Source organism: Carcharhinus amblyrhynchos, unplaced genomic scaffold (assembly GCF_965287045.1).
Source record: "Carcharhinus amblyrhynchos unplaced genomic scaffold, sCarAmb.v2.hapA scaffold_806, whole genome shotgun sequence".
Taxonomy (NCBI): domain Eukaryota; kingdom Metazoa; phylum Chordata; class Chondrichthyes; order Carcharhiniformes; family Carcharhinidae; genus Carcharhinus; species Carcharhinus amblyrhynchos.
The window spans coordinates 17,936-34,829 of record NW_027650546.1 but is presented as its reverse complement, the minus strand read 5'-3'; the positions used below and the strand labels follow the sequence as shown (position 1 = coordinate 34,829).

Here is a 16,894-nt window from a genome sequence, read left to right as displayed (position 1 = left end):
GGAACAGGCCCTTCGGCCCTCCAAGCCTGCACCGACCACGCTGCCCATCCGAACTAAACCCCCTCCCCTTCCGGGGACCGTATCCCTCTATTCCCATCCTATTCGTGTATTTGTCAAGACGCTCCTTAAAACTCACGACCGTATCCGCTTCCACTACCTCCCCTGGCAACGAGTTCCAGGCACCCACCACCCTCCGTGTAAAAAAATCTGCCTCGTACATCTCCTTTAAACCTCGCACCTCAAACCTGTGCCCCCCCGAGTAACTGACTCTTCCACCCTGGGAAAAAGCTTCTGACTATCCACTCTGTCCATGCCCCCTCATAACCCTGTAGACTTCTATCAGGTCGCTCCCTCAACCTCCGTCGCTCCAGTGAGAACAAACCTCCAAAGTTTCTCCAACTTCTCCTCACAGCTAATGTCCTCCATACCAGGGCAACGTGCAGACTCCACACAGACAGTGACCCAATGCCAGGAGTTGAACCCAATCCTAGACGCCGTGAGGCAGCCGTGCAATGGTAGAACGGTTGAGCCACCTGTAGTCAGTTTCAGGGAGCAATTAGGGACAGGGGACAAACATAGGGGGCCTTGGCAGCGATGCCCACGTCCCACGAGCGAACAAAGAACACTGCCCGGTGGGTCACGAGGGTGGGCCTCACCTCTCATCAGGAACTCCGCAACCTGGTGCATTGCCTGCGAGTTGTCCACACACAGGTACTCCTGCAGCGACTCTCCCCAGGCCACGCGGCTCGCCCTGTCGACAGACACAACTGTAAACACATTCCATCCCTGTTTCACAACGTCCCAACCCGCAACCAAACCACCTCACTCGACGTGACTGAACCCCTTCCCCACCACGGTCCTGGGGGTTACCATTGACCATGAACTGAACCGCCACTGACTACACTTCCCGCTGCCTCGGGGAAAAGCAGCCGGCATAATCAAGGACCCCCACGCACCCCGGACATTCTCTCCTCCACCTTCTTCCGTCGGGAAAGAGATACAAAAGTCTGAGGACGCGTACCGACCGACTCAAGAACAGCTTCTTCCCCTGCTGCCATCTGTCGAGCGGTCTGTGTTTGTTAAATGATAGACAAATTGTAAAAATGATAAAGAGTTGTAAAATGTAATTGTCTTTTAAAAAAAAGGTGCTTTTTTTTTTAAATACTTAGAATCATAGAAAAACTACAGCACAAACAGGCCCTTCAGCCCACAAGTTGCGCCGATGATATCCCTACCTACCAGGCCTATCTATAACCCTCAATCCCGTTAAATCCCATGTACTCATCCAGAAGTCTCTTAAAAGACCCTTTTGAATTTGCCTCCACCACCACCGACGGCAGCCGCTTCCACTCACTCACCACCCTCTGAGTGAAAAACTTACCCCTGACATCTCCTCTGTACCTGCTCCCCAGCACCTTAAACCTGTGTCCTCTTGTAGCGACCCTGGGAAAAAGCCTCTGAGAATCCACCCTATCTATACCTCTCAACATCTTATAAACCTCTATCAGGTCACCTCTCATCCTTCGTCTCTCCAGGGAGAAGAGACTGAGCTCTCTCAACCTATCCTCATAAGGCATGCCACCCAATCCAGGCAACATCCTTGTAAATCTCCTCTGCACCCTCTCAATAGCTTCCACATCCTTCCTGTAGTGAGGCGACCAGAACTGCACACAGTACTCCAAGTGGGGTCTGACAAGGGTCGTATAAAGTTGCAGCATTACCTGCCGACTCCTAAACTCAATCCCTCGATTAATGAAGGCCAGTACACCATCCGCCTTCTTAACCACATCCTCTACCTGCGAGGCCGATTTAAGAGTCCTATGGACCCGGACCCCAAGATCCTTCTGATCCTCAACACTGCTAAGAGTCTTACCCTTAATATTATATCCCTTCATCCCATTGGACCTGCCAAAATGGACCACTACACATTTATCAGGGTTGACTTGACAAGTACATGACTTATTACAAGTCAGATTGGAGACTTCAGGATGTTCTTTGAAGCTCGCCTGACCTGTAATGTTTGACGTTGAATTTGGCTTGAATGAGCATGAGAAGTTCACTCCAGGTGTGACTCAACTGATCCACGAGGAGCTTACATCAAAAACAAAGTTTAATTATGAATATTGTTGACATGTATAGTAAGACAATTAGTGAGAACTTTTATCAATTGCAAACAAGAAACACAACAACCCCAACAATGCAAAAACTGTGAAGGAACTATCTCTGATGTGTTCCAACCAAAGCCAACATCCAATACACAAAATCCTCCAAACAAACACAATACAGCATAGGGCAATGCCCACTTAATCATAGAGGTTTACAGCATGGAAACAGGCCCTTCAGCCCAACTTGTCCATGCTATCTTTTTTTTTTAAAACACCACTAAGCTATTCCAATTGCCCACATTTGGCCCATACCCCTCTATACCCATGTAACTGTCTAAATGTTTTCTAAAAGATAAAACTGTACCCGCCTCTACTACTACCTCTGGCAGCTTGTTCCAGACACTCACCGCCCTCTGTGTGAAAAATTTGCCACTCTGGACCCTTTTGTATCTCTCCCCCCTCACCTTAAACCTATGCCTTCTAGTTTTAGACTCCCCTACCTTTGGGAAAAGATATTGACTACCTAGCTGATCTGTGCCCCTCATTATTTTATAGACCTCTATAACATCACCTCTCAGCCTTCTACACTCCAGAGAAAAAAGTCCCAGTCTATCCAGACTCTGCTTATAACTCAAACCATCAAGTCCCGGTAGCATCCTGGTAAATCTTTTCTGCACTCTTTCTAGTTTAATAATATCCTTTCTATAATAGGGTGACCAGAAATGCACACAGTATTCCAAGTGTGGCCTTACCAATGTCTTGTACAACTTCAACAAGACGTCCCAACTCCTGTATTCAATGTTCTGACCAATGAAGGAGGCGAGCATTTTCATTAAGACAGGGAGACAAAGACTGTAAACCCAACTTAAACACAGCAAGCGCGGTGGCACAGTGGTTAGCACTGCTGCTTCGTGGCGAAGGGGACCCGGGTTCGATTCCCGGCTTGGGTCACTGTCTGTGCGGAGTTTGCACGTTCTCCCTGGGGGTTTCCTCCCACAGTCTGAAAGACGTGCTGGTTAGGTGGATTGGCCATTGGTCAATTGGCCCTTGGTGTTGGAGGATTAGCAGGGCAAAAAAGAGGAGTCATGGGGTTGGGCCTGGGTGAGATTGCTGCTGGTGCATACTCGATGGGCCGAATGGTCCCCTTCTGCACTGTGGGGATACTATGATACTCGATGGGCCGAATGGTCTCCCTCTGCACTGTAGGGATACTATGATACTTACAGGAAAGGATGCCACTGGTAACAGTTTTTAATATATTTTTCGTTGCTTTATTAATGTCACAAGTCGACTTATGTTAACACTGCAATGAAGTAACTGTGAAAATCCCCTTGTTGCCACATTCCGGTGCCTGTTCAGGTTACACTGAGGGAGAATTTAGCTCGGCCAATGACACCCTAACGAGCACGTCTTTCAGACTGTGGGAGGAAACCGGAGCACCCGGAGGAAACCCACGCAGACACGGGGAGAATGTGCAAACTCCACACAGACAGTGACCTGAGGCCAGGAATCGAACCTGGTGCTCTGAGGCAGCAGTGTTAACCAGCACATCTTTCAGAGGCGGGGCAGCAGTCAGCAACAGAGTCTGCATCACTCACCAAGTGACAGTACCAGTGCCAGATCCAAAGTCCAACAGCGCACGAGGCTGAAACTCAGGGACTCGCTTCTTAATCTGCAAACAGAAGGAACCGCGATAATATCGCAGGCACAGAGCAGAGAGAATAAAGCTACATCTACACTGTCCCCCACATCAAACACTCCCAGGACAGGTACAGCACGGGGTTAGATACAGAGTAAAGCTCCCTCTACACTGTTCCCCCATCAAACACTCCCAGGACAGGTACAGCACGGGGTTAGATACAGAATAAAGCTCCCTCTACACTGTCCCCCCCATCAAACACTCCCAGGACAGGTACAGCACGGGGTTAGATACAGAGTAAAGCTCCCTCTACACTGTCCCCCCATCAAACACTCCCAGGACAGGTACAGCACGGGGTTAGATACAGAGTAAAGCTCCCTCTACACTGTCCCCCCATCAAACACTCCCAGGACAGGTACAGCACGGGGTTAGATACAGAGTAAAGCTCCCTCTACACTGTCCCCCCATCAAACACTCCCAGGACAGGTACAGCACAGGGTTAGATACAGAGTAAAGCTCCCTCTACACTGTCCCCCCCATCAAACACTCCCAGGACAGGTACAGCACGGGGTTAGATACAGAGTAAAGCTCCCTCTACACTGTCCCCCCATCAAACACTCCCAGGACAGGTACAGCACGAGGGTGGGTGAAGGCAGACTCACCTCGTGTAGGACTCTCGTTACCGCTGCGTATCCGCCGTCAAGTCTCGCTGCCACGTAAACGCGACTCAGCTGTGCGTCGTAACTGATGAGAAACCGGGAGAGTGAAGATGACGGTGAGTCATTTAGCATTACGGCAGCGAAACAGGCCCTTTGGCCCAACTGATCCATGCTGCCCTCCCGGCTAGTCCCAACTGCCCGCGATTGGCCCATATCTACCTTGTCAAGAGGTTATTGCAGAAGGTCAGGGGACATGGAGTTGGGGGTAGGGTGTTAGCGTGGATAGAGGATTGGTTGTCAAATAGGAGGCAGAGAGTGGGGGTCAATGGGTGCTATTCGGATTGGCGGATGGTGACTAGTGGGGTGCCCCAGGAGTCGGTGCTGGGGCCTCAGCTATTTACCATTTATACAGATGATCTGGAGGAGGGAACCGAGTGCAGGGTGTCGAAATTTGCTGATGACACCAAGATTGGGGGAAAGGCAAATTGTGCGGAGGGTGTGGAGAGTCTGCAGAAGGATCTAGATAGGCTGGGCGAATGGGCCAGGAAATGGCAAATGGAATTTAATGTTGGCAAGTGTGAGGTGGTCCACTTTGGTAGGAAGAATGGTAGGAAGGACTATTACTTACGTAGCGAAAAACTGCAGCAGGCGACGGTGCAGAGGGACCTCAGGGTCCTTGTGCATGAGTCGCAAAAACCCAGCCTGCAGGTGGTCAGGAAGGCGAATGGGATGCTGGCCTTCATAGCGAGGGGGATTGAATATAAAAGTAGGGAGGTCTCGCTGCAGCTGTATAGGGCATTGGTGAGGCCGCAGCTGGAGTACTGTGTGCAGTTTTGGGTGCCGCACCTGCGCAAGGATATTTTGGCCCTGGAGGGAGTGCAGAGGAGGTTTACTAGGCTGATACCGGAGTTGAGGGGATTGAGCTATGAGGAGAGGCTGAATAAACTAGGCTTGTACTCGTTAGAGTTTAGAAGAATGAGGGGAGATCTCATTGAGACATATAAGATGATGAATGGGATGGATAGGATAGAGGTGGAGAGACTCTTCCCGCTCAAAAAAGACAGTAGGACTAGGGGGCACAGCCTCAAGACAAAGGGGGGGGCGGTTTAGAACGGAGTTGAGGAGGAACTTCTTCACTCAAAGGGTGGTGAATCTCTGGAATTCTCTGCCCGTTGAAGTGGTGGAGGCTGCCTCGCTAAATATTTTTAAGACGCGGGTTGATAGGTTTTTGATAAGAGAGGGGATTAAGGGTTATGGGGAGAGGGCGGGAATGTGGAACTGAGCCACGACAGATCAGCCATGATCTTATTGAATGGCGGGGCAGGCTCGAAGGGCTAGATGCCCTACTCCTGCTCCTATTTCTTATGTTCTTATGTTCTCTCTCATCCTTTTCCATCCCACGCGCTTACCCAAATGCTTTTTAAAATGTCGCTATGGTACCCGCCGCCTCAACCACTTTCTCTGGCAGCTCATTCCATACACAGCACCCTCTGTGTGAAGACGTTATCCCTCAGGTCCCTTTTAAATCTCTCCCCTCTCACCTTTAGCCTACGCCCTTTAGTTTTCAATTCCCCCTTCCCTGGGGAAAAAGACTCTGTGCGTTCATCCTATCCACGTCGCTTCATGATTTTGTACACCTCGATTCCTAAAGGTTCTACGGGTGGCACAGTGGGTTAGCACTGCTGCTTCACAGCTGCAGGGTCCTGGGTTCGATTCCCGGCCTTCGAGGATGTGCGGGTTAGGTGGATTGGCCGTGCTAAATTGTCCCTTAGTGTCCAAAGATGTGCAGATTAGGTGGATTGGCCAAGCTAAATTGTCCCTCTGTGCGGAGTTTGCACATTCTCCCCGTGTCTGCGTGGGTTTCCTCCGGGTGCTCCGGTTTCCTCCCACAGTCCAAAGATGTGCAGGTTGGATGCATTGGCTATGCTAAAATTGCTCCTTAGTGTCCAAAGATGTGCAGGTTAGGTGGATTGGCCGTGCTAAATTGCCCCTTAGTGCCCTGGGATGCGCAACTTAGAGGGATTAGCGGTTAAAAGTGTAGGGATACAGAGATAGGGCCTGGGTGGGATTGTCGTCAGTGCAGACTTGATGGGCCAAATGGCCTCTTTCTGCACTGTAGGATTTCTCTTCCTCTGTGTCTTACCCCTTCTCCTCAAACTATGACCCCTAGTTCTGGGTTCCCCCACACCATCGGGAACATTCTGAATGAACTACCCTCAGGGTTGTTCTGAATCTACCCTGTCTTACGGGGGCAATATGGTGGCACAATGGTTAGCACTGCAGCCTCATGGCGCCAGGGACCCGGGTCACTATCTGTGTGGAATCTGCACGTTCTCCCCGTGTCTGCGTGGGTTTCCTCCGGGTGCTCCGGTTTCCTCCCACAGTCCAAAGATGTGCAGGTTGGATGCATTGATCATGCTAAATTGTCTCTTAGTGTCCAAAGATGTGCAGGTTAGGTGGATTGGCCGTGCTAAATTGTCCCTTAGTGTCCAAAGATGTGCAGGTTAGGTGGATTGGCCATGCTAAATTGTCCCTTAGTGTCAGGGGGATTAGCTAGGGTAAATACACATGGTTATGTGGATAGGGTCGGTGCAGACTCAATGGGCCAAAAGGCCTCATTCTGCACTGTAGGGATTCTATGATTCTAAGTAAGGATTTTCTGAGGTTCACTCCTCTGAACTCCAGTGAATATCTCTCCTCATCTGACAGACCTGCCGTCCCAGGAATCAGCCTGGTAAACCTTTGGTCCCTCGATAGCAAGGGCATCCTTCCTCAGATAAGGACACGCAGGCACCTGATTGGCACAGTTGCACTTCGCTGGGGAGGGGCGGGAGGGAGGGAGGGCATGTTTAAAGTTGACCTTGCTTCCTTGCAGGGGATGGGGGCATTGCTGGCAGGACCCCAAGCATTTTATGCCCACCCTTAATTGCCCCTTTGCACTGAGTGATCTTCCTTGGCTATTTCAGAGAGGGGGGGGGGGGGGGTAAGCTCAGTTCAGGGTTGATGCGGTGGTGGGGAAGGGGTACGATGCACGGGAGGGTCTGGAGTCACGTGTCAGCCAGACTGGGTAAGGATGGCAGATTTCCCCCTTCCCCTGATGGGGGAACATTAGTGAACCAGATAAGTTTTTGTTTGAAAGAACATTCTGCACTTTCTCCTTTCCTTCTCCTTATGTACTTTATGAACGATATACTTTGTCCACATTCTTATTCATTTGATTTGATCTTTACTGTCACATGTATCGGTATACAGTGAAAAGTACTGTTTCTTGCGCACTAAAAGCATACCCTTCAAAGAGAAGGCAAGGAGAGAGTGCAGAAAGTAACGTTACAGTCACAGCTAGGGTAGAGAAGGATCAACTTAGTGCGAGGTAGGTCCATTCAAAAGTCTGATGGCAGCAGGGAAGAAGCTGTTCTTGAGTCGGTTGGTATGTGAGAATGCCTGGGGTCCTTAATTATGCTGGCTGCTTTTCCCGAGGCAGTGGGAAGTGTAGACAGAGTCAGTGGATGGGAGGCTGGTTTGTGTGATGGATTGGGCTACATTCACGACCTTTTGTAGTTCCTTGTGACCTTGGGCAGAGCAGGAGCCCGTACCGAGCTGTGATACAACCAGAAAGAATGCTTTCTACGGTGCATCTGTAAAAATTGGTGAGAGTCATAGCGGACATGCCAAATTTCCTTAGTCTTCTGAGAAAGTAGAGGTGTGGTGGGGTTTCTTAACTGGGGGGGGGCGGGGTCCAGGACAGGTTGTTGGTGATCTGGACACTTAAAAACTTGAAGTTCTCAACCATTTCTACTTTGTCCCCATTAATGTAGACAGAGGCATGTTCTCCTTTACGCTTCCTGAAGTTGATGACAATCTCCTTTGTTTTGTTGACATTGAAGGAGAGATTATTGTCATCGTACCAGTTCACCAGATTCTATTTCATTCCTGTACTCTGTCTGATCATTGTTTGAGATCCGACCCGTTACGGTGGTGTGTCGTCAGCAAACCTGAAAATCGTGCAAGAAACAATATTTTTCACTGTACCCCAATAAATGTGACAATAGTCTTTCTGGTTGTATCACAGCTTGGTATGACTCCTGCTCTGCCCAAGGCCGCAAGGAACAACGAAAGGTTGTGAATGTAGCCCAATCCATCACACAAACCAGCCTCCCATCCATTGACTGTCTACACTTCCTGCTGCCTCGGGAAAAGCAGCCAGTATAATTAAGGACCCCCACACACCCCGGACATTCTCTCTTCCACTTTCTTCCATCAGGAAAAAGATACAAAAGTCTGATGCCACGTAGCAACCGACTCAAGAATATCTTCTTCCCTGCTGCTATCAGACTTTTGAATGGACCTACCTCGCATGAAGTTGATCTTTCTCTACACCCTAGCTACGACTGTAGCAGAACATTCCGCACTCTCTCCTCCCCATGTACTCTATGAACAATATGTTTTATCTGTATAGTGCACAAGAAACAATACTTCTCACTGTACCCCAATACATGTGACAATAATAAATCACATCAAATCATAGATTTCATAGAAACTTACAGTGCAGAAGGAGGCCATTTGGCCCATCGGGTCTGCACCGACAACAATCCCACCTAAGCCCTATCTCTGTAACCCCACATGTTCACCCTGTTAATCCCTCTAACCGATACATCCCAGGACACTAAGGGGCAATTTACCATGGCCAACGCACCTAACCAGCACATCTTTGGACTGTGGGAGAAAATGAGAACACCCAGAGGAAATCCACGCAGACATGGAAGTTGGGGGGGGGTGCGGGGTCATCATTACTGGGAATAGTGCCGGAATTGTAAATTGCTTGGGCAGGTGAAATTGCGCGAACGTACATAGGGCGCAGATTTGAACCTGTGACGTCCCCCCCCACCTCCCCATCACCCACTCCCCCCGCCCACTTCCCACCCCACCCCACAGCATTAGCCTGGGGCCTCTCAGTCTTTAGTCACTTGGTGGCATTACAGATACACCACAGCCCTCCCACTTTTCACCCCAGTAGCTCTTTGCTCTCTGTGGCCGATGAGAGCCCCCACCCCCCGCACTCACTTGACTGCCTTCCAGCGGTGGGTGGTCCGTCGCAGCTCGGCGAGCACGCGCTCCCGCAGTCGCTCCTCCTGCCCCTGCTGGTCTCCGTGGGCGTCCCTTGAGGGCGGCTCTATGTCACCAGACAGGAGGCGGTTAAGTTACGTGCCAGAGTAACAACTCTCTATGTTTCTCTAGCATCTCACAAGCGGTAGGATGTTCCACCGGAGAGTCACAGAATCATAGAAGCCCTACAGTGCAGAAAGAGGCCCTTCGGCCCATTGAGTCTGCACCAATCACAATCCCAGCCAGGGGCCTATTCACATAATTGCACATATTTACCCTGCTAATCATCCTGACACTAAGGGGCAATTTATCATGGCCAATCCACCTAACCTGTACATCTTTGGACACTAAGGGACAATTTAGCATGGCCAATCCACCTAACCTGCACATCTTTGGACACTAAGGGACAATTTAGCATGGCCAATCCACCTAACCTGCGCATCTTTGGACACTAAGGGACAATTTAGCACGGCCAATCCACCTAACCTGCACATCTTTGGACGCTAAGGGACAATTTAGCATGGCCAATCCACCTAACCTGCACATCTTTGGACGCTAAGGGACAATTTAGCATGGCCAATCCACCTAACCTGTACATCTTTGGACACTAAGGGACAATTTACCATGGCCAATCCACCTAACCTGTACATCTTTGGACACTAAGGGACAATTTACCATGGCCAATCCACCTAACCCCCACATCTTTGCACACTAAGGGGCAATTTAGCATGGCCAATCTACCTTTCCCGCACACCCTTGGATCCAGAGGAAACCCATGCAGATACGAGAAGAATGTGCATGCTCCACACAGTCTCCCATGGCCGGAATCGAAATTTTTAGAAATCAGAAGCAATCCAGTGGAGGCAATATTTTTGTGAAAGGGAAAATCCCCTTTGACAAACTAACAGGAGTCCTTTGGGGGTGTAATAAGCAGATGGATTAGAGGGGAACCTGTAGACGCGGTGTCTTTGGATTTTCAAAAAGCATTCGACAAGGTGCCGATTGAAGATTACTGCAAAAGATGTGTTTGTGGTATTGAGTTGGGGGATGGGGAAGTAACATATAACCACTGATAAAGGATTGCTGAGCTAACAGGGAGCCGAGAGTAGGGGTAAGTGGGTCATTTTCAGGTGTGGGAACTGTAACTGGTGGAGCGTCATAGGGATCAGCACTGGAATCTCAACCACGTATCAATGACTTAGACAAAGGGGCCTTATGTATGGTTGCAAAATATACTGAGGACACAAACTGGTGGGAAAGTAAGCTGCGAAGAGAACGTAAGGAGTCTGTAAAAGGAAGTAAGTGGGTTAAGCGTGCCGGCAAAAAGTAAAAGGCAGATGGAACGCAATGTGGGAGAGGCTGCAGAACTCCCGAGATACAGAGGGATCTGGGTGTCCTGGTACACGAGTTACAAAAATGCTGGTGCGCAGGTACAGCACAGGTAAAGGGTGGCATGGTGGTTAGCACAGCTGCCTCACAGCGCCAGCGTTCGATTCCTGGCTTGGGTCACTGTCTTTGCAGAGTCTGTACGTTTCCCCCCGTATCTGCATGGGTTTCCTCCGGGTGCTCCAGTTTCCTCCCACAGTCCGAAAGACATACTGATTACGTGCATTGGCCGTGCTAAATTCTCCCTCAGGCGCCCGAGCGTGGCGACTGGGGGATTTTCACGGTATCGCATTAACACCGCATTGAAGTTACTAATAAATAAACTTAAACCCCTTCATCCCCTGGACTCAATCTGCTGAAACCTCCTCTGAACTGCCTCCACAATACCACCGCATCGTTTCTCAAAGACGCTATCCAAAACCAGGCACAATACTCCAGATTTGGTCTCCCTGACACTCTATACAACACCTCCCTACTTTTTTTTACACCAGACACTTCATGAATCATGGTTATTCGTGGTTCTGGGTTAGAAATGGGTAAAATCACCCATGGTTTCAACTCTCGATGTCCTCTATTGGAAAGTATTTGTCTGCGCGTCAAGAATGATGCTTCACGATCAAAACACTACAACCGAATTCACGCCCCTCCCCAACCCACCCACCCACCCACCCACCGACAAAGCACTCCCCATCCAATGGCGTCACTCCGTTACCTGTCCGGCTGCCCTCTGCGCTCGCTGCTAACCGCTCCCACAGGCGCTGGGCCCGTGCTTGGAGTTCCCGGTCCTCCACCGCTCTCTTGCGGCTCCACAGGAAGTCGCTCAGCTCCCGGGCGCTCTCTTCCACCCGCCTGACGGGGCTCTCTGTGGGGTCGGAGGGCAGAGGTCATAGGAACAAAGCTCTTCAAATGCAAAGAAATGGCTGGGTCACGACGTGGGAGCCATTTTGTGCATGACGTCACTGGTAAGACCACCACCAATCCCTGATTGCCCCTTGAGCTAAGTGGCTTGGCCGTCTACTTGGAGGTCAAACACTTTTTGTTTTTATTCTACACTCAATGGTTCATTGAGTGTAGAAGTAGGCTTTCAACCAATCAGGGCTGCACCAATTCTCCAAAAGAGCCTCCCGTCTAGGCCCGTGCACTTACCATGGCCACCTAACCTGCACATCTTTGGACTCTTAAGGAGAAATTCTTCATGGCCAATCCACCTAACCTTGAAATCATAGAATCCTACTGTGCATTATGAGACCGTTTGGCCCATCGAGTCTGCACCGACAATAATCCTACCTCACATATTTAACACGCCAATCCTTCTAACCTACGCCTCCCGGGACACCAAGTGGTAATTTAGCATGGCCAGTACCCCTAACCACAGTAAGAAGTCTCACAAGACCAGGTTAAAGTCCAACCAGTTTATTTGATAGTAAACGCCACAAGCTTTCGGAACGCTGTTCCTTCGTCAAGGTGTGTGACGAAGGAACAGCGTTTCCGAAAGCTCGTGTGTTTACTATCAAATAAACTTGTTGGACTTTAACCTGGTGTTGTGAGACTTCTTACTGTGTTTACCCCCAGTCCAACGCCGGCATCTCCACATCATCAATACCCCTAACCCGCACATCTTTGGGACTTGGGAGGAAATCGGAGTACCCAGAGGAAACCCATGCAGACACGGGGGAGAACGTGCAAACTCCACACACAGACACTGACCCAAGCCGGGAATCGAACCCACGTCCCTGGAGCAGTGAGGCAGCAATGCTAACCCTCTGTGCCACCCTCACCTACACATCCTTGGGACATCTAAGGCTAAATTTAGCATAGCCAATCCACCTAACCTTGAAATCTTTGGGCTGTGGGAGGAAACCGGAGCACCCGGTGAAACCTCAAACAGACACAGGGAGAACATTGAAACTCCGCAGGCAGTCATCCAAGGCTGGAATCGAACCAGGTCCTGGCTCCCAGGTGCTGTGGGGGCAGCAATGCTAAACCACCGTGCCAGCATGCTGCCCCTATCCACCCACGCTAATAACGAGTTCTTTTGGCAGTTCTACACTCCCCTCCCCAACACTTCCAAGTTTTGTGTCTTCCGATAATGTGGAGATTGCGATCCCCCCCTCAGGCCCAGGTCAAAGGGGAAAGGGATCAACACCGTTGAAGGCAAATATAAGCAACTAGCAGTGTGCACAAGAGAGGGCAAGGTAAGGGGATCTCATTGTGTTGCTCTTTCACAGAGTTGGTGCACGAATAGCCTCTTCGCCCTTAACGGGGCTAGGACAGGAGTGGGGATTCGGGATACTGAAAAGCTCGGGATAGAGTGGACATGGGGAAGATGTTTCCATTAGTAGGAGATCTGAGGGCGCAGCCTCAGAGTAAAGGGGACGCGATGAGGCGGAATTTCTTCAGCCAGAGGGCGGCGAATCTGTGGAATTCATTGCCACAGAGGAGGCCACCTCATTGTCTTTTAAGACAGACATAGATAGGATCTTGATCGGTAAACGAAAGGGAGGAGGGGGGAGATCAAAGGTTACGGGGAAAAAGCAGGAGAATAGGGTTGAGAATCAAATCAGTCATGATCAAATGGCGGAGCAGACTCAATGGGCCGAATGGCCTAATTCTGCTCCAATATCTTATGGTCTTGTTTGGGGTTGAGTGGAGGGGATGAGCCCTGCAGCGCCTCCACATGGTGGGGAGGAATGACACCTGCCCTGGGAGGACCACACTTTGTTTACCCTCCTCCCCCTTAGCGCCACCAAGTGATGGGGAGGAATTCAGCCTGTAACTTGGGAGGACCACACCAGGGTCCCTTTGCAGCGCCACCAGGTGATGGGGAGGAATGGAGACTGCACCCCGGGAGGACCACAGAAGGGTCCCCTGCAGCGCCACCAGGTGATGGGGAGGAATGGCGACTGCACCCCAGGAGGACCACACAAGGGTCCCCTGCAGCGCCATCAGGCGACAGGGAGGAATTCAGCCTGTAACTTGGGGGGGGGGGGGGGGGGGCGGGAAACTACACAAAGGACTCCTGCAGCGCCACGAGGCGATGGGGAGGAATGACGACTGCACCCTGGCAGGACCACACTAGGGTCCCCTTGCAGCGCCACCAGGCGGTGTGGAGGAATGCCGCCTGTATCTGGGGAGGACCACAGAAGGGTCGCCTTGCAGCGCCACCAGGCGATGGGGAGGGAGGAATTCAGCCTGGATCTTGGGAGGACCGCACAAGGGTTCCCCCTCCCCTGCAGCGCCGCCAGGCGATGGGGAGGAATGCCGCCTGCACCCTGGGAGGACCAGACAAAGTGCCTCTGCAGCGCCACCCGGCGGCGGCGGCGACGAACCAGGCAGTCTTGACGCGCCTGCGCACGCGGAGTCAGCCGCCGGTCGCAGCGCCACCTGACGGCCTGGATGACCCACCACCCCTCCACGACGCCTGCGCAGTGAGGAGAGAGGGGGAAAGAGGGCTCCTTACCCTCCAGCAGCAGCCGGGCCCCTTGCGAGAGCGCCTCGGGCAGGCGGACCGTCTTCAGCTGACTGATCCCCGGGTGCCGGCGGTGCGGGACCTCCCGTTGCTGCTGCTGCTCCTGCAGGCGGCCGGCCTCCTCCCCCAGGCGCTGGGCCGGGCGGCTCAAATTCTGCAAAAACAATCATTAAAAAACGTTATTTATCAAGAGCGGGGCTGAGGCGATTAAAATACACATGGTGAAGGGGGGGGAAGGGGACCAAAAATACAGCTCCGCGGCCGCCCCGGGAGAGTGAACCTGACCCGAACTAGGCCGCACAGCCTAAATCGACCGCTGGACGCCGCCATGTTAACCGTGTGTCACCGGGAAAACCGACCCCTCTGCCCGAGCCCCCCCCTGGATAAAGGTTCCGGGCGGGCTGTTGACCTTTTAAGGTCGAACCAAAGAAACTCAAGTTAAATCAGGACTAAGTAAAAGGGGCAGCCCCCCCCAAAAGGAAGGGGAACAGCCCGAACAAAATCAAACTACAAAAGAAACTTTAAAAAAAGTCAAATTAAAATGTGATTATTAGGGTCTATAACGCACCCTAGCCCCTGCGGTGCCCAACGAGCGCGGAAGGTGTCAACTGCGCCCTTGGACACAGCATGCTCCCTCTCCAGGGTCACCTGGCCACGAACATAGCCGCGGTAGAGGGGCAGACAGTCCGGATGGACGGCCCCCGCAATTGCCCACTGCCTGGACCTGTAAATGGCGGGTCTCGCCAGGCCCAGGAGCAGGTTCGCGAGGAGGTCACCATCCTGACCCCTCTCTACGGTGTCCATAGATCAGAAGCGTGGGACTGAAGTGCAAACAAAACATTAATAAAATGTTCTTCAGTAAAATAAAAAGGGAGTGCAACCTAAGGAACACAGACATGGTCCACGGACTCCACAAGGCCACAGAAGGGGCAAGCTTCAGAGCCCATGAACCCTACGGTTGTGTGGAACTGCTGCATGCATCATCCTCCACCCCAGGCCCTCGACGTGATTGGGGGAGATCCCTCCGTAAAGGGAGGGGCGGGGCTGTTGTGTATAAGTTTATTAAGCCCATCGAGCCTGCATCAACAACGATCCCACCCAAGCTCTATCTCCATAACCCTGTTCATCTTTGTGTTTTTTTATTAGTCCACAAGTAGGCTAACATTAACACTGTAATGAAGTTACCGTGAAAATCCCCTCGTCACCACACTCTGGCACCTGTTCGGGTACACTGAGGGAGAATTTAGTGTGGCCAGTGTACCCAACCAGCATATCTTTCTGACTGTGGGAGGAAACTGGAGCACCTGGAGGAAACCCATGCAGACACAGGGAGAACATGCAGACTCCGCACAGACAGTGATCCAAGTCAGGAATAAACTTTAACTTTAAAAATTTAAGTGACAATAATAAATCAAATCAAATCCTTTTCCTTGTCCCCTATGAACAGTATACTTTGCATAACAAATAATACTTTTTGCTATATCCCAGTACATGTGACAATACTGAATCAAATCAAAATCACCTAACCTACGCATTTTTGGACAATAAGGTGTAATTTACCATGAGTAATCCACCTAACCCTGTAACCCCGTTGCATTGTTTATATTCAGGTGAATCATGTAACACCCTTTCAAATGCCTTGATTTCTTCATGATGTGGAGATGCTGGTGCTGGACTGCGGTAAACACAGTAAGAAGTCTCACAACACCAGGTTAAAGTCCAACAGGTTTCATTGAAGAAGTCATAGAAGTTCTACAGTATGGAAAGAGACCATTCGGCCCATCGGGTCTGCACTGACCATAATCCTACCCAGGTCCTACCCCCATATCCCTACATATTTATCCACTAATCCCTCTAACCTACACATCTCAGGACACTAAGGGGCAATTTTAGCATGGCCAATCAACCTTCCCCGCACGTCTTTGGACATCTTCGTCAGGTGACTCACCTGATGAAGGGGCAGAGCCCCGAAAGCTAGTGGCGTTTGCTACCAAATAAACCTGATGGACTTTACCCTGGTGTTGTGAGACTTCTTACTTGATTTCTTCACCCAGAGAGTGATCAGTTTGTGGGATTGGCTAGTTTGATGCCAAAACATTGTAAGTTTCCTAGAAGCAGTTTAGATATAGAACTTGGGACAAAGGGGGGGGAAGGCGAGATCAGGATATTGAATCTGAGGATCAGCCATAATCGAAATGAATGGGGTAGCAGGCTCGAAGGACTGAACAGCCTCCTCTTGGTCAAGTCATTAGCCCCTCCCCCCAGGACAATTGAAGCGAGGGGCGGGACCGCAGGTGCCAGGGCTGACCAATCAGAGGACGGTCCTGTATGACAGACAGACACGGCAGCCAATCGGTATGAGGAGGGCGGGGGTGATGCGGGGGCCGTTCCATTCCTGTCCCCGCCCCTTTCTTGCCAGCCGGTCACGTGGGGCAGGCGGACTGAGTCAACACGCCCGGAAGCTGCTGCCGCGTTGGATTGGCCGAGAGGGGGAGGAGGCGGGAACAGTGTGCTTGATTGACAGCCTCCCTAA

At 51.1% G+C, this 16,894-nt stretch overlaps 1 protein-coding gene across 1 annotated transcript in view; it reads right to left on the bottom strand.

Moving 5' to 3' along the window:
- mettl17 (methyltransferase like 17) overlaps window positions 1-14,697 on the bottom strand; it is a 33,805-nt gene extending 19,108 nt beyond the window's left edge. Inside the window, exons 1-7 of the mRNA XM_080184584.1 lie at window positions 14,647-14,697; window positions 14,353-14,515; window positions 11,605-11,754; window positions 9,465-9,573; window positions 4,407-4,488; window positions 3,704-3,777; window positions 657-751 (exon numbers count right to left, since the gene is read on the bottom strand). Of these exons, the coding sequence (XP_080040710.1) occupies window positions 657-751; window positions 3,704-3,777; window positions 4,407-4,488; window positions 9,465-9,573; window positions 11,605-11,754; window positions 14,353-14,515; window positions 14,647-14,691 (718 nt within the window). The 5' untranslated portion in view covers window positions 14,692-14,697. The remainder of the gene's footprint in view (window positions 1-656; window positions 752-3,703; window positions 3,778-4,406; window positions 4,489-9,464; window positions 9,574-11,604; window positions 11,755-14,352; window positions 14,516-14,646) is intronic.
- Between the last annotated feature and the right edge of the window lie 2,197 nt (window positions 14,698-16,894).